We start from the raw sequence: 21,753 nt of genomic DNA, 5'->3' as shown, positions 1-21,753 counted from the left end.
GATTTACTCACATTTGCCTTCAAACACTTTTTGTCTGCCAAGGAAAATATGATCCCATATTGAAAATAGTGTTCACCAAAAATTAAGGAGATATTTACCTGATATTTATAATATATATAGATAAATTTTAAAGCTATCCAAACCCTCATCCCTGCCCCTTTTTAAACCAAACTCACATCTTCTTTACTTTTTCTTCTTCTTTCTTATATAGCCAATGATTTACTTTTTATTGTTTCAGCTTCCTATTCATGGTGTAATTCTCTTTTACACTGGAAATTCTCACTCATTTTGTTTTCTGACCTTTAAACTGCAGCTTTCTTTAAGCACAACCCTTCTCCTCCTCCCTCGAAGCTCTCTACTTCCTGCTAATACTTTTTCAGTATTAACAGTTATTTATCTGTTCAGGTTTCACTCTCTATAATTGAGACAGAGGTCCCACTTTTTTTGTTTTCATTGAAAATGTCATTTTGATCGAAAACCACTAGGAGGAAGCATTCAACAAGTTTCCCTGTCCAGATGTAGATCCCAGTCTTAATTTTATTAAATTCAGATAGTTTTGAGCAGGAACTAAGTGGCCTGCTGGATCACAGATCCCCTTGAAAGTGCTGTGGCACATAACCCCTTGAAAACACCTGTAACTATTTACCTTCCAGTCAAACTGGCTTCTCTGTTCCTGCTAAAATCAGTTTTGTGACTCCATCCTCTGAAGAACAGAAACCACCTCTAATTTACAAGTTAATTCCCCCCTGACTATTCTATTTGTCTTCTAAACGTTTTTCTCCCTTCCTCATATCTTCCTACCTGCTTTATTTACTGAGAGTTATGATGCCTCCTCTCAGCTGTTATTTCTAGGCTGAAAACACTAAACTTCTCATATCACACATTATTATTCATCCTAGCATTGCTTCCCAGCACATGATCTAGTTTTAATTCACAACTGTTGAATTGCAAAGATCTCTGGTGAACAGGAGGAAAAAATGTTGCTTTTCTTTCAAGCACAAGTGGAGTTTCATGTAGCTCCATCAATTTGCCCAAGAGCCGAGAACTAAATTATTCACGTGGTTCAGTTAATGATAGTCTCAATGGTAAAGACAGTTTAGCTTATGCTACAGGTCCTGAAGAAAATATTTCTGAAGAAAATAGCTTTTTATTCATTAGTTCCTTTTTTTTTTTCCCACCTCCTTTAACACTTCTGACTGGTTTGCAATTATTCAAGGATTTTCCATTACTTTGATTTCCTGTGAAAAATGTGCGTGCTTTAGGGGGTAAAATGAAGCCCACTACAGAGAGGTACAGATGTTCTTGAGTTCTCATGACATTCATTCATATATTTATTTTTCCTCATCACTATCAAAGGAACAAACTGATACATCACAGTGTTGAGCTCATATTTCTCTTGGGCTGTCAAAGGGAAAAGCTCTCAGGCCTCAATTTTTTTTTTGTCTGCATTAATAACTTCTTTAAAATTAAATAATTTGGGGTAAAATTTTAAGTGATATATAGTTTATGGAAGATGTAACTCTTAAAGAGACCAGGCTGCTAATGCAGCCTGGATTAAATGACTAAAATCACATGAAATATTGCTCTGAATGACCAAAAAAGGAAAGCAATTCATCTGGAAATAAGGCTGTATGTCACACTGCCACCACAGAAAAACATGATGTTTGTAAAGACATCAGTAGAATCCAAAATTAAGAGGCTTAGAGGTGAACCAGAAGGATTTTGAAGATTATTTATTTCCAAGGACACATTTTATAACTGCCATGCTTATATTCAGAATTTTATCTCCCAAATGACTGGGGCCTCCTTGTGGCTTGAAAGATTTTCTTGTGGCCTTTCATTACATAAAGAGGGTTTATAAGAAAGATGGAGGGAGACTTTTTATCAGGGTTTTAGACTGAAAGAGGGTAGGTTCATCATTGAGATAAAATATTTTTCTAAAAGGATGGTGATGCCCTGGCACAGGTTCCCAGAGAAGCTGTGGCTGCTCCTGGATCCCTGGAAGTGTTCAAGGCCAGGTTGGACAGGGCTTGGAGTAGCCTGGGATAGTGGAAGGCATCCCTGCCATGGCAGGGGTGGAACTGAATGGTCTTTTAGTCCCTTCCAATCCAACCCATTCTTTGATTCTGTGATTAAAGAATATGGCAAGGGAACTGTCTTCCCTAAAATAGTACCACCTTGACTCAAAGTTTCTGCAGAAGATAAAAGTCACCCCAGAAGGTATTTATAATTTCTTACACCAACAAACAATTCACTTAGGGTACCAAATGAACTTTGGCATCTGATCTCCTACATTGGTGGAGCTCTGGCTCTGTTTCAGGGTGGCCATTCTAGAGAGAAGGACATCAGTGATGCTTGTATATATCTGACCAACAATTAACTGCTCTTACAATAAAAAATTACTTCTTCCTGGCACACAAACTGGCAAAGATAAATCACACCACATTTAGGTATGGATGTGTTTAACACAATCTCCTGGGAGGATGTGACACCAGGGCTGTTCAGTGCACACCCAAATCCATGAGAATGATGCATGTGGCTCATTACTGCTCCTCAATGCATCCTGCACATCTTGGGGAGCTGACACTGAACAGGCTGGAGCTGGGAAACACCATCCCACCAGTGCCATGTAGTCAGCTCCTGAGCTGGGGTTGCTCATATGCTAAGAAAGTGGTTAAAAATAATTTTAGCCAGATACATCCATTTAATTTCATTAATTCTTTTACAGTTGTTAGATTTATTTTTTATTTGAAGGAATAGAGCCCCTGGGTCCTAAAGGCACATAGCTGTTGACTTTTCTGATATAACACAGATTCATTGTGCATCTACATTAAAATCTGAGGAAGTATTAGTCAAAACTAATTAAACCATTTCAGGAATGGCTAGGGAGAAGTTAAGGGAATACCACAGATGAAACTAAAAGGTACTATAAATATTATTTATTTGCATCAGTCTTCAGACATTATTAACTGAAAACAAAGTCTCGTTATTAGGTGTAATTTACCATCCATAGTAAAAGAGAATTTCTGTCCAAAAAGCTCACAATCTGCAGAGGTGGAAAAGACAGGAGAAGAAAGCAACACAAGACATAAGAATATAGCTGCTACCAGAGAGAAGGGACATTAAAGAGAGAGAAGAAAACTTGCTGCAGGTTGCAAACAAGTGCACAGCAGGTCCCACTCAAGCACTGGGTTCTTTTCTGGCTGAAATCAGTGTGGAGGGAAAAGCTCACCTGAGCCTTGCCAGAACCTGCCAAACCCAACAGTGATCACAGAGCTGCAACCTTGCAACTAAGAAAAATAAAAAGCATCTTAAACCCTAAAGACATTAGTGTACATAAGAAATTAAAATGTCAGGGGTAATTTGTGACTACATCTAGTATGTGACAAAGGGAAACACAGCAGTCCTTAGACAGCAAAGTGCATCAGCTGGACGTATCTCCAAAGTAAACGTACACAGGACAAAAGAGTAAGTAGTGTTTGGGCGTGTGTTTTTCTGAGAAGCCCAAAGTATGAGGACATGAAGATAAAGGACTTCATAAGGAAAATGTGGTGAGATGAGAAATCATAAGAGCCCATCTGCACACGTAGTTCCACAAGTAGAATTTGTGATTACATCCTTAGGCTTATGTTAACCCTAGACCCAAGTATTTCAACCCAGATTTCATAATTGCCTATGTTACTCATAATTTGTTCTCTTCTAACCTTTGCAGGAGAGAGAAGGCTGGTTCTCCCATCAGAAAAACACAGGCAGGAGGGAGAAAGGCTCCTACCTCCCAAAGGGACACATCCATGGCCACAGATGATGTTCATCACCGTGACCAAGGATGCCTCTGATGGGTCCCATGTGGAGCTCCCCAGCCTTGGTTTCTGGTGTCTAAGGGAGTGGCTGAAGTGATATCACCAATTTCCAGCCACTGTTATTTATGTTTCTCCTCTCTGCCACATTGTCAAGGATGAACTTGAACACAAAACTCAGCTGTTAGGAGAAGTTTGAGAAAAGTATGCAACAAATACAAATTTTTATGGAGTGATTGATGGTACAGCTGCCTTCACCTCACTGCCAGAGGAAACTGGGTTAAAAAAAAATAATCCTCACAGGCAAAAAATAAAGTAAGGTTTTGCTCTGCTCAGTATGACTTCTGTAATACTAAGAGTTGTATTTATTATTTCATTAAACGTCATTAAGACAACTATGATAACATACATGCCATGGTTTATTCTGTAAATCAATCATATGGGAAGAAGTCCACTACACTGTGGAATATCTGTGGATCATGCAGGGTCTATGTTTGTGGCACATCTGTCCCCAAACATAAAAAAAATATTTAAAAAATCATCAGCAATTTGCTAAACAGGTTTATATTGATAGTAGCAATTAGAAATTGAATAAATTTTAGCTCCTTTCCATTCCTCAATTTATACTCATATTGACGTTCATTTTCTGTTCTCCAGTAGATCCATTGGTGCTTGGACTTTTCTCTGCTTCCTGTACAGGGGAAATATCAGCTGAGTTTGCCTGTGAACATGTCACAGCACCCAGGTACTGTGGGACCCGCTGTGCAGTGAGATGCCATTGATCAAACAGATCCAAAACCTTTCTCTGAATAGGAAAATATTGAAGAAATATGAACAGAGCAGAGCCAAAGGCCATGATTCTCAGCTGCCATTATTAACTGATCACCACCAACAGACCTGGTTTCATAGGGAGGCTGCCTCTGCTGACATGTATTTACAATATTCTCTTCTGTGAAAATGTAAAAATATTCTTAACAGCTTTGACACCAATTAACTACTTCATGTCTGGAGATTGTTGATTGCTTGTTACTTCTCCATTCTCAACCACAAGATTGCCACTACTCTCTCTTGTGACACTGTCATACGACGGAGGGATGGACACTGAGGACGACGTTTCAGACCTGTTAGGACTCCTACCATAATTTGCATGCAGCATAGATGCAATGAGTCCTTCGTTTTCTGGAGCGGCATCTCCCAGAGTGTCAGAGCTGCCAGTTCTGTGCTGGTACAGGTAGGAAGCCTGTTTGAGGGAGCGCTGGAGCAGGTGACTCCTGTAGGCACGCTGGATCACCGTGGCCGACGCTTCCTCTTGCCTGTGGCTGAGCGTAGTCGATATTGGCTCATAGGATTGCTTTGACGGATTGGCAGCCATGAATTTCTCCTCCATTTGTACTTTCAGAGTATCCAGGTCCCCAGAATCTCCCAACACCCTCTTGGTGAAAGCAAACAAGATATCCAAGCAGTGTATCTTGTCCCCACTGACCACAGGCAGGTCCATTGCTGTGAGTTCAACTTTGTTTGGTTTTGGTACACACAAGGGCTTGGGCAGAGCATCTGCAAAGTCTGAAAGCTTAGAGAAAGTTATAAACTGAGTTGCCTCAGGATCAAACTTCTCCCAGATTTCATAAAAGATATCAAAGTCATCTTCCCCTAAAGGTTCTGCACTTTCCTCAGTGGCAGCATTGAAATTCTCCAGAATAATGGCTATATACATGTTTACAACAATTAGAAATGATATAATGATGTAACTTACAAAATAAATAATACCTATGGCAGGTTTACCACATTCACCCACTGTACCATTTATGTTTGGATCACAGTATGGTGGCCCAGTGTTTAAAATAGGACTGAGAAGACCATCCCAGCCAGCTGACGTGGTGATTTGGAAGAGACAGAGCATGCTGTTAGCAAAGGTTTGGAAGTTGAACATATCGTCAATGCCACCTTCCATCTTCACATAGGCAAAGTTAGCCATGCCAAAAATGGCATAAATGAACATGACCAGAAACAGCAAGAGGCCAATGTTGAACAGAGCAGGAAGGGACATCATTAAGGCAAAGAGGAGAGTTCGAATTCCTTTGGCTCCCCGGATGAGTCTCAGGATCCGGCCAATCCGGGCCAAGCGAATGACCCTGAAGAGTGTGGGTGGTAAGAAATGTTCAAAGGCTTTGCCAATGCTGGAAAGCAGTAAGGCTGAAAAGGAGAGGATAACAACTCATTAGAATATCGCATTTTTTCTTAACTAGTAAAGAGGCTGGAATGATAATATATTCACAGCTCAAAAAATCTGATGTGTGTTTGCTAAGCCCTACCAGAATAACTTTTAGGAGAAGCTGAATTGAAATAATAGTTATTGATATCAGCAATTATGAGCTACATTCTTCAGCCATCTGAGGACAGTCCTTGTTGCACAAAAGATGACAAGGAACTTTCTGTGCACAACTTCAAATATCTGTATCAGCTGACACTTGATGACTGATGGTTTTCTTTGACTCTGGTTGCATGAATATTTCAGCAGATTCAAATCACCTTCTACATTTGTCTTCAAATACTGACACTACAAAGCTAAACTAAGAAAACATGATATAATGCAATGTCATGGTTATCATTTAGATAATATAAGCATGATACGTAGAAGCAAACAGAGTGATGAACATAGAAGCTGTACATGCCACTCTACAATGGCTTTTGGTTCATTCAGGGACAGAGCTACACATGGATGTTATTTTTTCTTTGTTTGAATGAAATAAATGACACCTAGTAGCACTAGAAGAGGCTTATCGTTTCTAAGTGCAGCTGTTTTGGATAAATTTTTCTGTATTTACAATCCAGAAACATAATTTCTCAAGAAAGAGCCATAGTCTTACTGTAATCCTACTTACCCAAGACACGAGTCATAATAAAGAACTGAAATATCCTTCTTGCCCTAAATGCCTGGTGCTAGGGCAGTACTAGCCCTGGGAATAGTTAAATTGGAAGCTCAAATTTGCAACAGAGTTCTTTACCCTATTCTTCCATTGCAATCCCTTCAAGTAAAAACTAATACATTTTTGGTGACGTTTTCTATCATGGTACAAAGTGAGAACCCTTATTTTCAGTCAGCAATACCATTTATAGAAACAGAATTCTACAGGCTATAATATAATTCCAGTCTTCCTATTCTATACATATTCCAGTATGCCTGGAATATGTATAGAATATTCCTATTTTCTATATACTATATTCCTATTTTTCTATATATTTCAGTCATCTGTCAGAAACACAGATGACAAAACCCAATAATTGATCTTAGTTGGTAGTAAATCCATGACAATGGAAATTATCATGTAATGTGATACTGCTATGATGAGTTATTTATTCTGTATTTCAGATGAGAAAAAAAAAAGTTAAAGAACCATTATAAATATATATACATTATAAAGTGTATATATTTATATTGTGCAGACATATTATTTAAGGATAAAAGCTGTTAGACAAATTTTTAACAAACCAGCCAAAAGTAAAAATAAAGTTCTAAAGCTTATAGAGTTATTAAGAAAACACCAAAAGTTTACCTGTTCAATATGCTTGAATCTTATTTAATATTATTTAATATAATTTTGATGGGGCTTGCTTATTTTTTCCTTAAGACCTTATTGTATTATGACTTACATTTCAATGACTATTTACAGTTAATAAATTTTAACTAATTTTTTTTCTTTCTAAAAAGAATAAAAATTGATATAGTAAAGAACTTTCAAGACAATTTTACTTACCAACAAGTGACATAATAACAACAACTAAATCAAATATGTTCCAGGCATTTGAGAAATAGTACTGCCTCAGAGCCAGCAATTTCAGCACACATTCTGCAGTAAAGATGGTAACGAAGAGGATATTGATTTTGCTGAGGATGTTTGTCTTCGTTTCACTTTGCTCATAGGTTTCCACCATCATTGTGATCATGTTGAGGCAGATGAGACCCATGATGACAACATCGAACATTTGGGATGTTACAATGTTGAAAAGGAAACCTTGGTATCTGTTCTAGAGGGAAAAAAAAAATACTTCTGACATCAGTTATGAAAGTAAGGAGTACCCATCCATACATGTTTCCAACATTTCCAATTTTTATGTCGCAAAGTCATTCAGCTACAACAAAGTCGGAGAAATTGGAGAAAGGCAGAGTACAAAAATTACATTAAAAATCCCTTCCCATCCTGAAGTTTTATCACTTCCAAGAAGAATATAAAACCCAATAACATTTATGCAGAGAACTTTATAAATATTTAACCTGTAAAATAATTCAGTCAACTTTTTGGTGTGGAACTAACTTTAGAGCACTGTGTGAGTATCAATTTAAAGACAATAAGAATATTTTATATGCCACATATAAATATATGCACTTTCCAGTGAATTAAATTGCATTTTTGCAATGCATTTTCCCAGTGAAGAATTCAGTTTACCAAGGGTCTTGGAATGGGTTTTTGAGGTTTCTTGGATCCCAACTTTTTCATTGCATTGTAGTATTTTTTCTGTTCTTCTGTCATAAAGATATCTTCCCCACCTAAGTATACAAAGAAATGTCACTGTTATTTGGTGAAGAGCAAAACTACTGTACTTAAAATGTCTAAAATGCTGGAAACTGGCATTCCTTCCTTTTCCACACTTTGCTGTTACTGGCTCTTATTTCATATCATGTAACTGTGTCCAAAAAAATTAGTGGCACAAACTAGCCATTCACAGAGTAGAAGCCTTGGTGTGAAACTCAGCTCACTCAAAAGGCATGCAAACAAAAAACATGGACAGGATCAGATCTTTCCCTGGCTTCCCACGTGCTGGGCTTGCTGAATATCCAAATCACTCAGAGCATCTGTAGCAGACCACTTTCTAAATAAGGGGTCTCCTGTCATGTTGAGTTTCCCAAAAGGAATGAAATTTTAAGAGGCTTTGAAATGTTAGGGATGATCTAGCTGTTCAGGTTACAGGGAAAAATAAAGGAGAAAGTTATTTCTTGTAACTTAATTATTAAAGGTAAATGCCAATAGAAGTTTTAAATTGTGTATATAGGACCTTGTTCTCTAAAACACAACCAATACACTTATCTTTTTCTTTTGCTGGTTGAAGTTGTCAATGATTACACCAACAAAGAGGTTCAGGGTGAAAAAAGACCCAAAGATGATGAAGCTCACAAAGTAGAGATACATATAGAGACTGTTCTCCATCTCTGGCTGATCATCTTTCTGCAAGAATGAGAAGCAGCTTGAGAAATAACAATACAGCAAAATGGGCCCAATTGAGAATAATCTTCATATTGAAGCTCCTCTCAAAAATTGATTCCAGGAGGAACTAAGATTTACAGCCTTACTGCTAATTGTGACAAAAGTGGTATAGTTTAAAACTACCAATAGTGTGTAACACAAAATTTTGTTTGAATATTCTTGACATGATTTTCACAGACATTGCAGAAGCACCAGTTCAGTTCCTTCCAATAAGAACAGGAGCTGTAAATTTTTCAGTACATGAAAAATCAAACAAACTACGTAGAAGTCAAATTCCAAGCTCTTTCCATTAAAATTCTTGGCCTAGATATGTTGCTGCTCTTTTTTCTCTTCTTAGCAAAAAACTTCTGTGATGGCTATTATGATTAAAAAAAATGGAAGAAGAAAAATAACTTTTCAAGTGGAAGAACAAAGATGAAAAACATTTAAACACACAAAAAAATTATCAATATATGAAAATACTATTATTAGTATTTTCATATTTTATATATTATTTATATTTTCATATATAAAATTGCTAATATTATAATATTAAAATACTTTAAAAATTCTTTTATTCTTTTGAACTCCTGATGAAATTAAGACATCCTCTACATTTCAATTTCTTTCCTTACTAAGTCACACCACTTTGTTCTGTTTAAGTGGGTGGATCAAGAGCTGGAACCCTTTCCCCATTGCAATAGAGGAGCTTTAGGATATGATGAGTCATTTGCAGATTAAATGTTTACATCATCTGGCAAAAAATAATTACTGGTAGTATTTAGCACAGACAAACAGCAGATGTAGAAGTGTGAAATGAATACTGCATTTGCAGAAAGCAGCAGCATTCACCAAAAATATGGTTGGAATGCAATGACTGACCTCTCGTGAGTCTACTGCTGCATACATGATGTCCATCCAACCCTTAAATGTTGCCTGGAATGAGAGATTATGGAAAATGTGTTAAACTTTGACCTTAAAAGTCTTCACATAATTTGCAATATCCAAATGACACCGACTCGAGCAAGAGCCTTTGCTATGTTCACAAAGCACCCAGCTCTGGCTGCTCTGTGTGGCATTCTCAGCCTCATTAGGCTATGAAAGCTCTCAAGGGGGAGACAGAACACTTTATCCTAGGATTCTGACAGAGCAAACCTTCATCAGCATGGCACTAAAGGCCATACAACCCTCGTAGCTGAAAAAATCCATATGTTTTGACAGAAAAGGTCACTATTTGCCCCAGAATTCCTTCTGAGATGGACTCCAGCTCTCAGGATCATTAAACTGCTGGAGGCTGCAACAGCACTTGCCCACCAGATGTTCCTTTATCACCTGGAAAATCAGGCCAGGGTCTCATCTGTCCCCCTTTTCCCATTTGTGTGCATGAACATCCAGCTACATGGGGGGAGCAAACTGCAGGATATTCTGTAGGATATTTCACTCCTTGCATCACCCTCAGAGATGAGTTAGGAATCGACAAAAGGTCAAGCCCATCTGACAAGTGCTGGCTACTGAGGACAAGCAGCACTTACCACCTGAAGAAGAGCCAGGTAGCCAGAGCCAACATTATCAAAATTGACTTTAACGTTGACCCAGAATATTTTTCCAGTGTTGTTATACATCCCACAGTCTGTTTTGTTCTTGATGTTGTTATCTAATACGGAATTTTCATCTGTCATATTGACACATTTCCCAAACTTCCCAGCAAAGAGGTTCACTCCCATGATGCTGAAGATGAGCCAGAAGATGAGGCAGACAAGCAGAACATTCATGATGGAAGGGATGGCTCCCAGGAGGGCGTTGACCACAACCTTGGATGAAAAGGGAGAGGAAAAACACGCTTCAGAAAAAAGCATGAGCTCAGGTATCTGTAAGCAGTCACTTACAGATCTCTGCAAACAAAAACCTGATGTTTTCTATGTAAACAGTCATAGCCACACTAGTCACAGCTGACAGGGGGACCTTGAACAATACATTTAGTATCTATTACACTTCCAAAGCAATAGTTGATATTTCTTGGTCTGCTGTGAGACCTTACCACTACTAAAATGTAAGACCACCCTTTATTTTTTGACTTTCTCTTGTTTTTTGAATAGGACAGTGCCCATTTGTTTCTTTGTTTTAGACTTTATTAACATAACATTTCTGAAGTGTTCATCCATGAGCACTAGTGCAGAGAACTATTTTAAAGACTGTCAAAAGTAGTTCTTAGAAGGACCAGTAATAATTCTCCACTAGTAATTGGCTTAATTAGTTTTTAGTGGGTTATGATTGTGTTTGGGGTCTATAACCGTGAGCCAGGTACATTTCTTGTGCTAGGTGCTGTAAAACCAGAGAAAACTATCCATGCAGATTTTAAATGTATGCTAAGACATAAGAGATTGCTTTGAAAAAACTGGGTAAGGGAATGGTGGGAATATTTCTTTGAGTTTCACAGTGAAGGCAGTGAACTCATCTGTGAGGTAGCAAAGAAAAACTTGATGGACCAGCAGAAAAATTAAAAGGCTTTGTGGAGTTTTTTTTGGAGACTGCCACACACATTCTTCATAGCAAGATAGAAAATATGACATCACCTGTTTCAATATGAAAATTTGTCCCAGACATGGAAATTTTGATACATTCTACTAATTAATGTAATGACATTTCTCTCTGTCTTCACAGTCTCAGGACTGCCACCACAGAATTTTCAGTCTCAGTTCCAGAATAAAAAATAATAAATAAATGTGCTCTTTTGATGGGAAAAGAAATCTAATGCTCTACAGACAAACACTTTTGTTTTCTGAAAGAACTATATTTGAAACAATAATTTGAGCAAAGTACTTTTTAATAGGCTACAGTTTTTGTAAATCAATCCAGTAAAATCTTTCAAAATTGAAGTGACTCTTTCCTCTGAGTTAGCTTGCTATCAGATTTCAAAAATTATAATTGTGCTCACAGTTCTTATTCCCTATTTTATTTTTCCTATCTCAGTAAGACAGGAACACAAGAATGTCTGAGCAGCAATGGAACAAAGTTCCACCTAAGCCAGTTTTAATTTCAACAGTACTTGGATCACTCACTCCAGGAAAGTCTATAAGGAATGCCCAAGTAGAACACAACCAAGGATCTCTTTAAAAATTCACTTTATATTTTCTAAACTGAGTTCAGGGTGAACATGTGAACTTCATAAAGACACAGTGATGAGTCACAAACCTGTTTTGTGCTCATCAGTTCTGACAAGCTTTGGTTTGCAATCAGTCTTACCCTCATTCCCTCAAACCGTGACAGTGCTCTCAAGGGTCTCAGAGCTCGCAGAGTCCTGAGAGATTTCATGGGGCCAAAGGTACTGCCAAAGAGGTTTATCAAAGAGACCTGAGTGGGAAGACAAAGGAAATGTATTAACAACATCCTGCCAAATGTTGCCTTTATTTCTGTTAAAAAAAAAAAAATGCAACCAACAAACAAAACCATGCTTTCAGTGCCAGGAGTACAATATCCTGACACCATTGCTCCAGGGGTTAAGGTCTGAAATTTACAGCCAGAAAATAATCAGGGATTCTGCTGCTAATGCTGTGTAGGAACAGCAAGGGCAGAACTCACATCTACAATGAGGAAGTCCAGCCAGCACCAGGCATTGGTGAAATACTTCTTGAACCCATAAGCCACCCACTTCAGGAGCATCTCCAGAACAAAGATGAAAGTGAACATTTTGTCAAGAAATCCCAATATCGCTTGAATTCTTTCTCTCTTATGTATATGGATGTCTTCAAATGCCTGAAATCATAATAGATACAGATAAATGGCAAAAATCAGAAATTAACCTTGTACATTTAAAGTCACACAACACTGAGACCCCCTTCATCATTCAGTTTGTTTTAATACAGATCTGAACACCATTTGTTACTCAAATCTATGCCAGCTGATAAAAGTGTAATTCTCCCCATGCCTTCTCTTTATTTTTCTCTATGTAACAGCCCTGTAGATGCATCCTTCCTGCACAATGAAATCCTGGGAGGACAGGATAAAAATACACACATATATTTAGAAATTTATATAGTGAAGTTTATATATTGAAGAGAATTAAGCTTTTTTTCCCCAAGTATTAAGAGTCACTTGTTTGCTTTAATGGTATAAAATGTCCTTAATATTTCACAATTATGACAACTTCCTGAGAAAAATCCAGTATACAGCCAGAAGAGAAACAGCTTTTGAGATTCATATATTCTTAACTTAGCTCATGCTCTCTTATAATTTTTAATAATATCAATAATAGATTTGCAATAATTAAAATTATGAATAAATGACTGCTATTTGAAGACTCTGCCCTCTTTATGAGTTCAAAGATATTCAGTTTGTTGGTAAAAACAACTTCTCTGGGTGCAAATTAAAGCAAAAAATCCTTCATGAATACATGAAACTGTGCTACACCAACCAGGGCTCCACTGCTCAGAAGAATCATGAACACGATGAAGGATTCAAACCAAGAATGTTCCACAATCTGGTAGCAGGTTTTTCTCAGATTCCACCAGGTTTCTCCTCCACACTTTGCAGCAGCACCCAGGCAACGATGGAAGTACCGAGCACAACCTGAAAGTGAGAGACAGCAGTGAGTGCATGGAAGGAAGGCAGGTGAATGTCAAGACATGGCCTGGAAACTTCTGGGGATAGGACAAAGTCAATGGTCACAGTTACTGCGTTGTGGTTGTTGGTTTTCCCTGTTTTACCAAGAGGGAAAATAATTGGGATACATCTAGTTTAATCTGCCTTGTAGGTCCTATTTATATACACAGTAGGTAGAGCCTCTTTGGACGACTTTCCATTACTTCCAGACATTTCTGAGACAGGCTCTCACTGACCTGCTGTTGGGCACACAAAACTTAAAGGCCATGGGAAAAAGTCTTGATGCTACAAAAGTCCTCCTCAGTTTCTGCACACTCTTTGGAAGGCAGAGATGAGGTGCTGTAACCCCAGCACAGAAAGCCACCAAATTTGTCAGGACCGATGTGAAAGCCAGTGCTGTTACAAATTAGGGTAGGAAGAAATCATAAAAGTACTGAACACACCCTAGAACTAGTTGCAAAGCTAGATATTGTCTGACAATTTGAAAAGAGTCCTCAGATTACTGGATGATATTTAAGGTCCTTTCCAACCCAAGTAATTCTATGATTCTCTAATCATCACCCTATAGAGATTCAATTTATCTTAGCAGCTTCTTCTGCTTATTTCACTCCTTTGTTTGAGATTGTTCATGAAATGTTATTCAAGGAATACTTTTACTGCTGCAAAGTGTTAATAAATTTGGTGTGCCAGGTGACCATTGCCATGTGAGACCTGATCCCACACGCTTCTCTTATGTTAAGCCCCCAGATTGACTTGGTGGCTTTTGAACTGAGTGAAATTCATCTCACCTCACAATCCTATTTTTCAGAATGGGGTCTATGCCATTGCCCACGTCCCCTTGGAAGCAACTGGCTTTTAGGGAAAGGGTTTTATTTTTCAGATGTCTCAGTCTCTGTGTTGACTAGATAGGGACAACTATTTAGCTTTTTTTCAGATAACTAAAATGAACTGAAAATAATCTGACCCTATTGGCTCAGCCTCACAGGAGAAACAAGTTGAATTTTCCCTCTTCTCACTTCCCAGTGGTGAAACCATGAGAGTCTTACCTTCTGGAAAACACTGTTCTGGAGTCTTGAAGTCTTCAGAAAATTCTGGAATCTGTTTTAAAACATCTTCAGGATTTGTCAGATCCACTGTGCTGACTTCAGAAGAGCTGACCCTGTCCATCTACCAAGCACAGTAATATCAGTTATTGATTCTTTCTAATTTGGATTCAAATAAATAAATTAAAGCTTTGTTATGTACTAATATTACAAGTATTGTTGTTAATGGAATAAACTTTTTGATTTTAAAATATATAAGCTTAGAAGTACCAATAGGTGCATTCAAATAGAGGCCAAAACTCTATAATTGCAATATCTATCTACATGAACCAGATGTAACTGTCTAATCAGCTGGGAAATTGAGGAGCTTTTAAATTACATATTAGTGAACGTAGTTCTCAAAAGAGGAGAAATTACTTGGGTTAAAACCATGAAATCATGGAAAGATGTATTCACAGAGGAGACCCAGATAAATAAATCCATTATCATGCCAGGAACTGAGCATCCATGACAATATTTAGGAAGTAGAAATTGGAATCATACCCTGTGTTCATCAGGGTTACAAAGCTTTTTGCCATCCCATTAAACCAAAGACAATGTTAGGAATCAGCAGTTTGTTAGCAATTGCTTACTTTATGCTTTTGTTCTTTCATGTTTCCATAATGCTGGTTTTTACTTCTTTGAATGTATTCTACATTCAAAATTATTTTAAAAGCACTGTAAACTGGTAACAACGATCTTTAATGACACAGAGAGAAACTCATTCCAAACATTATGTTTCTTGAATCCAAGATACTTAGGACACAGGCAGACCTGATGGAATTTCCCACATGGAAGCTTATCTCTCTTTAATTATTCTTTTTTTTTTTTTTTTTTTTTACTTCTCCTTTTTTGTGGGGTCAAAATTTAATAAATGGAAGCTATCAGAGTATTTTATAAATTATTCATAATTACTACCAAAGTTACATCATAGTTTTCCCATTTCTATATGCTCTATTTCCTATTCTTATATTTTTCTTTAAAATAAATACCTAGAAAACCTTTGATTTTGCTCACAGAATTCCAGCTCCAGTATTGCCTCTTGACCTGACAGACCAAGTATTGCAAGTTCAGAGCTGCTTCTGGCACTAAATTTCTCTCTTGGTAAATTCCTGAACAGAAATATACCTGTGTTTGACCAGTATTGGAAAATTAACATCACTAAAAAAAAAATAAAAATTGTTACCTCTTTTTCTTCTGGTGATGAGAGTTCACTCTTCATGTCATTTCCTAGATAAAGCACACTGAATTCTTCAGAGGAAAATCCTGATCCTTTACTCGAGCTGCCTGAATTTTTTGCTCTGTCTCCCCTTTGCCTCAGGTGATTTTCATCCTGAAATTAAACTGTCGATTAGCGGGGCTTTCTTTTGCCTTTTTAGGGAGTGTACAAGTCAGAGGTGAAAAACCAATAAGCTATAAGTTTCATTTAAAGTGGGAATCTCCAAACAAGAGTTATAAAAAGGGATCATTTTGAGTCTCTGATTTTACCTAAGGACAGAACTTCTCCCCAGCAGAGTTAATGAAGGCATTTTAGTGATCAATTCAAAACTTAAATGAGAATTCTTGCATAGGAATTAAGAGGGAAATTTAAATGGGAAATTGTGATACCAGAATGACAATTGTGATCGAAACAGAACTGAAAAATTCATAGAGCACAAAGAAATAGGGTAAATATATGATGTAGTATCAAAAATATGTCCTTAGTAGAGCCACTCCATACTTAATCCCATCCATTTCTAATAATTACTACAAACAGCAAAGGAAAACACCAAGTAAGGATCAGAGCTATCAATTCATATTCTGAATCCATGATAATGTTCTGTATGCAGAACATGTATTTTTGTTCTTTTGTGCAAATAATACCAAAATAGCTAATATTATGCATAAATATTTACATTAAAAAATCCGAGCTCACCAAGGACTGCCACAATTACCTGTGTGCACCACAGCACATCAGCTAGAATTCCTGCAAAAATTTTCTTTTAAAACCATGAAAGAATCTTGATTTTAAAAGGCTCCAAAAGATGATTTACCCTTGCTGTAAATATTTTTACATTTGGTTCTAGTTCAGAACTTTGTAACTCTCTGGAAATGGATCAACATCTCCCACCCTGTTCTGCTAGAGACTCTTCTCCCGCACATCCCTCCCTCCTTTCACCTCTCTCCACAATTCCACTGTTCCAACACAAATTAAGAGATCCATTACCTGTTTGCTGCATTCTGTGTCAGTAAATGTGCTCAGTTTATCATCATCTTCGAAACCCTCACTTGTATTCTCTGCCTCAGCAATAGGGACACAAACAAATATGTTGGGGTTTCTAACAAAATCTTCAAGACCTGGGCATTTGTCCCTGTTTTTCTCAATCCATTCATTATTGTAATTCTCTTTACAACTTTTTGGCTCTTCACTCTTGAGCCCAAGTGAGTTCTGTGCAGTCAATTTGATTTTCTTCTTGTGCACTTTCTTTATATGCCTGAGCTTCCTACAGCAGGTGTCCCAGGTCACGCTCTTGACAAAGCGGAATCCCTTGCGGATCCGAGCGAAGGCAATCCGAAGATTGTTCATCTCTCCATCATCCTCTGTTGTCTGGAGACTGTCAGCACTAAAAGAACTCAGCAGCAGTGCAATGAAAAGGTTGAGAACCTGAAAGCAATTGAAATAATAATAATAATAATAAAAAAGTTAAAGTCTGGAGACTAGCATTTGAAAATTTGAATTCTAACTCTGAAGAGCACAGATGCTACCAAAGTTCAGTCTCTCCTGAGCAAACCAAAACAAGGTGATAAGGAAAGGTGGTTGATTAAATCAACTACTCTATCAGAAATTTCAATGTTCCCATTCCTCTCTTCTCAAAAAATGTAATTTAAACTACAAGAGAAAACAGAGCTGTGTGCCAAATGCATTATTTCGTGAAAGCAACTTTTCAAAGGTTAAAGCAGCAACAGCGACTCACATCCTGTCAGTTTAATAATTCTATCTTCATTCTTCAAATTAGAATTAAATCAGGCCTCTGTAGAGTTATTTCCAAAATTCTGTGAGATCAGATTCAGGCCCAGAAATTTCCTCAAATCTGCCACATTATCACAAAAATCGAAACCAAGAGAAGCTCAAATTTCTCATTTATAAATACCTTGAAATAAAGGAATTTTTAAACCTCCATTTGTTTTTTGTTTGTTTGCTTTTAAGGGAATATGAGAATTTAATTTTTTCACTAGTATTTTGGTTACTAAGGGGATCTGTGTATCTTAATTTTTGTCATGGCAGAACTGGGCAAATAACACCTCTGAGCCATCCAAGGACCTCGGGCAATGGAGAATATCAGCCCTCCAGAGATCAATTCATCCCATCTGTCTTAGTTATTGACTTTAGGCTGGAATAAATCTCAGTACTTCTCTCTGCTTCCTTGGACCATAAGAAAGCCTGGACAAAAAGTAGGAGCTAAACACTTCATTGCTTGACAGTTAACATGATGTGATATAAATCTCACTCACAGCATTTCATCACTGACATCAATCATTGAGGTGTGGAACAGACAGGATATAAAATACATATTCAGGATTCAGCCACAGAGCAGAGATTTCCCATAAAGGTCTGCCTAGAGTTAAATATGTTCAAATATTTTTTGCAATTAAGAGAAGCTTGGCATGTGAATGAAGGAACAAAGTTACTAAAAGAAGATATTTATGATTTGGGCATCAAGAAGGGACAGCTCAGGACCAAGGAAGGCAGGCTGTCCCTTGTGTCCCAGCATAGTGTGTTGAGGCTGTGTAGGTTATGCCATTGCAAGATCTTGGATATAAATGTATTTTGAGATGCCTAAAAATAGTCCTGATTTCTGTGGTAGCACTGTAGATTCTGCCATTTGCTGATAAAGAATTCAGTACTCGTATGAGGTCTTAATAAAATAAAAAAAATTGATTTAGAGAGGGACTTAAGCACTTGGCCTAATTAATTCAAGCAGGTAAGCCATAAGCCTCACTGATTATTTACATCCAAATCCCAAGATGCAGAGGAATGTACCTGCCTGTAGTGTATTTACTGCAAAGGTATTTCTTGTCACATTGCCACATGAAAAGGTCAAGTGATGCTGCGTGCAAAGCTCACAAAAATGGGAAAATACAGACCACGGCCCAAAGGTGAAAGGAAAAAGAGGATTTCACAGACTATAACATACATGGGTAACTTTTCCACCTGTTTTTTGGGAAGCTACCTTTTGTTGTCAGAACAGCCATTAACTGGAGTCCACCACAGACAGGATGAAGAGAAGAACACATTGTGAAACTTACCACTAAATTTCCTATCACCATGACCAGCAGAAAGACAACAAGACACAGTGATGGTTCAGCAACCACCATGCAGTCCCACATGGTCTCAATCCATTCTCCACACAGAATTCGGAAAATGACGAGGAATGAATGGAAAAAGTCCTTCATGTGCCAGCGTGGGTTGCAGTCTTTGCTTATTTTAGTGCAGTTGAACGCATAACTTCTCCCAAAAAGTTGCACCCCTACTATAGCAAAAATGAAAATGATGATTGCCAGGACGAGGGTCAGATTACTCAGTGCTCCCAGGGAGTTACAAATTATTTTAATTAGAGTGTTTAAAGTTGGCCAGGACTTTGCCAGTTTGAAGACCCTCAGCTGCGTAGCGACATAAAACATAGTGTTAGACATCGGTAGAGAGAACTCATCTTTGCACCATGCAAATCCCACAACAACCAAATTACTGATATTCTGAACTAATCCAGCAATGCAACATTTGTGGCACATTAATACTTTTAAAAAAGTATTTATAGATATTTTTTTTTCTTTTGACTGGGCAACACTGCAAACATAAACTAATCACCTCGTAAAGGACCAAACTAACTTGAGACCCTGATAAATGCAGGCAGCTGTCCATGCAATTCTCTTGGTGTAGATTATTGTGCCTAATTTACATGCAAAACAAAAGACCAAAAGCTCAGGGACTGCTGCTGTAGCACTATGAAAAGAGTCTATATTTTGATAAAGCAATTTAAATCAGCCCCCAGTATATGAAGTGGATACCTTAACATAATTTCACATCTCTCTTTAAATATTGTTTATTTCTGTTTGCACTCCGTCACTTTTTTCCTAATTTCCTGTGCTAGTTTTTAATTGTTTGTGTCAGTTTTATAACATGTCCAGTCTGAAATATTTTTTCTTTTGAATATTTCTCAGTGAATCCGAAAGAAATATACTTCTTAAACTCTGACTCTAACATCACAAGGAGGAGTTTGAGTGTGTTTCTTAAAGCCAAGATGAGGTAGTAAAAATAATTGGGGTAAAAAAAAAAATAATTTCTTGCCTCCTAACTGCAGAAGTATTCTCTATTAAATTCACAAGATAAAGTTTCATACAACTGAGCATGTGTGAAGCATTACCAGTCTGAAGGATCGTAAAACTGACAGGGTTCCTCCTTTTCTCCTTTCTTTCTTGCTTTTGTGTCTGGGGAAACTCAGTTCAATTAAACTCAGTGTGACAATGACACTGTCAAAAATATTCCAGGGCTGCTGAAAATAGTAATAGGGATCTAGAGCGATGATTTTTAAGATCATTTCTGCAGTGAAGATTCCTGTAAAAACCTGTGACAAGGAAACAGTAGCATCAGCCTGAAAGTAGCCATGAATTTATCTTATCTCTAGGTCATTTCCCCTCAAATAACATTCATAGACAGGTAAATAAAACCCATATTCATGAAGTCCTAATGCACTTTCAATTAAAATGGGAGGATTGTTTTCTGCATTCTCAGGAGCATGACAAAGTGCATAAAAATATCTGGGAATTGTCTGTGTTAGAAACAAAGTTTATAAATGCAGGGTCTGCTAATTTTTAATTTTTATGGTCACTTTTTATGTTTCAAGTGAAAACACACATCAACCAATTAATTAATTCTATAAAAACCCACATAGCTGAGAATTTGCTTACCAAGTTTCCTATTTTAAGCATGAATTTAAAAGTAGGTGACATATTATTGTGCTCCAGTGCCATGAACAAAGTGTTCATCACAATGCAAACCGTGATGGAGAGTTCAAAAAAAGGATCCTTTATGAAAGCAGCCACTTTTTCCTTGATTCTCAACCAAAGTGGGCAACAGTCCCAAATTAGATACTTTAAGGCCAATTTCTTCAGGCGTGGTGGGCATTTCTGCTGAGCTTCTTCATGTTCTAAATGAAAAAGAAAATCCTTCTATCATTAGTTATCAAGATTAGTTATCTGAGCAAGATGGTGAAATAACAACTTCAAGCATTCAAAAGACCAGAGAAGAAAAAGGAAATCTCTCATCTCTCACAGAGCCTCCTTGCAATTTTTACCATCCATGTGGTTCTTACATCAGCTGATAAACACGAAAATAAAAATCCAGAGAAAATGCCAAATTCTTTTGTGAGCACCTCCTTCAAAAGCCTTTGGAAAGGGTTTTATTTGTCTCAGACTGGTCCTTCAACCATCTGGCAATGCAGATATTTGTGATGCAGGGGCCTCACCACAACTTCTGATGATCTTGCAGGACAACAGAGAAGCTGCAGCACTTCCCACCTTGTCCTCACACGGGTGAGGGACAACGGCCGTGTCACACCCAACAACTTTTTGCCTTCCTTGACCCTCAAGGCAGTTTAAAGAATAGACATGGGAATTCTGACTCTGGCAAGTCCAAATTGCCTGAAATTTGGCCTTTTCTATGGGAAAGGCCACACCCACCATTTCCCAGCTGATGCAAGTTCAACACATCCCCATTTTCCTCAAGTAGAACTTGAGACAGAAGCTGTTTTGTCTTTGTCATTTTCATCTTTTTAATCAAATCTAAATCTCATAGCTTTTCTTTCTTCACCATTAATATTAATCAGCCCTTCAAAATACTTTTGACCCAGCTTAAGTCCTGCGCAAATTCCTTGACTAACTGGAACTAGCTTTAAATACAAGCACAGTAGGAATTACTCATCTGGTTTTCAGGGACCTGGAAGCTTTTCAGAAATAGATGAGCTGGGTCTGACTCACATCCTTCTCTTAATTGGACCT

General features: G+C 37.6%; 1 protein-coding gene across 1 annotated transcript in view; it reads right to left on the bottom strand.

Annotated features, from left to right (window-relative positions):
- Positions 1 to 4,791: 4,791 nt before the first annotated feature.
- Positions 4,792 to 21,753, bottom strand: part of LOC128784944 (sodium channel protein type 5 subunit alpha-like) — a 32,465-nt gene continuing 15,503 nt past the window's right edge. The window contains exons 13-27 of the mRNA XM_053936897.1: positions 20,665 to 20,903; positions 20,121 to 20,321; positions 19,006 to 19,359; positions 16,925 to 17,362; positions 15,905 to 16,051; positions 14,683 to 14,803; positions 13,449 to 13,603; positions 12,617 to 12,790; positions 12,281 to 12,388; positions 10,570 to 10,848; positions 9,920 to 9,973; positions 8,878 to 9,019; positions 8,243 to 8,343; positions 7,553 to 7,823; positions 4,792 to 5,990 (exon numbers count right to left, since the gene is read on the bottom strand). Of these exons, the coding sequence (XP_053792872.1) occupies positions 4,792 to 5,990; positions 7,553 to 7,823; positions 8,243 to 8,343; positions 8,878 to 9,019; positions 9,920 to 9,973; positions 10,570 to 10,848; positions 12,281 to 12,388; positions 12,617 to 12,790; positions 13,449 to 13,603; positions 14,683 to 14,803; positions 15,905 to 16,051; positions 16,925 to 17,362; positions 19,006 to 19,359; positions 20,121 to 20,321; positions 20,665 to 20,903 (3,983 nt within the window). The remainder of the gene's footprint in view (positions 5,991 to 7,552; positions 7,824 to 8,242; positions 8,344 to 8,877; positions 9,020 to 9,919; positions 9,974 to 10,569; positions 10,849 to 12,280; positions 12,389 to 12,616; positions 12,791 to 13,448; positions 13,604 to 14,682; positions 14,804 to 15,904; positions 16,052 to 16,924; positions 17,363 to 19,005; positions 19,360 to 20,120; positions 20,322 to 20,664; positions 20,904 to 21,753) is intronic.

This window comes from Vidua chalybeata, chromosome 1 (genome assembly GCF_026979565.1).
Source record: "Vidua chalybeata isolate OUT-0048 chromosome 1, bVidCha1 merged haplotype, whole genome shotgun sequence".
Lineage (NCBI taxonomy): Eukaryota > Metazoa > Chordata > Aves > Passeriformes > Viduidae > Vidua > Vidua chalybeata.
This window is presented reverse-complemented; position numbering and strand designations above follow the sequence as displayed.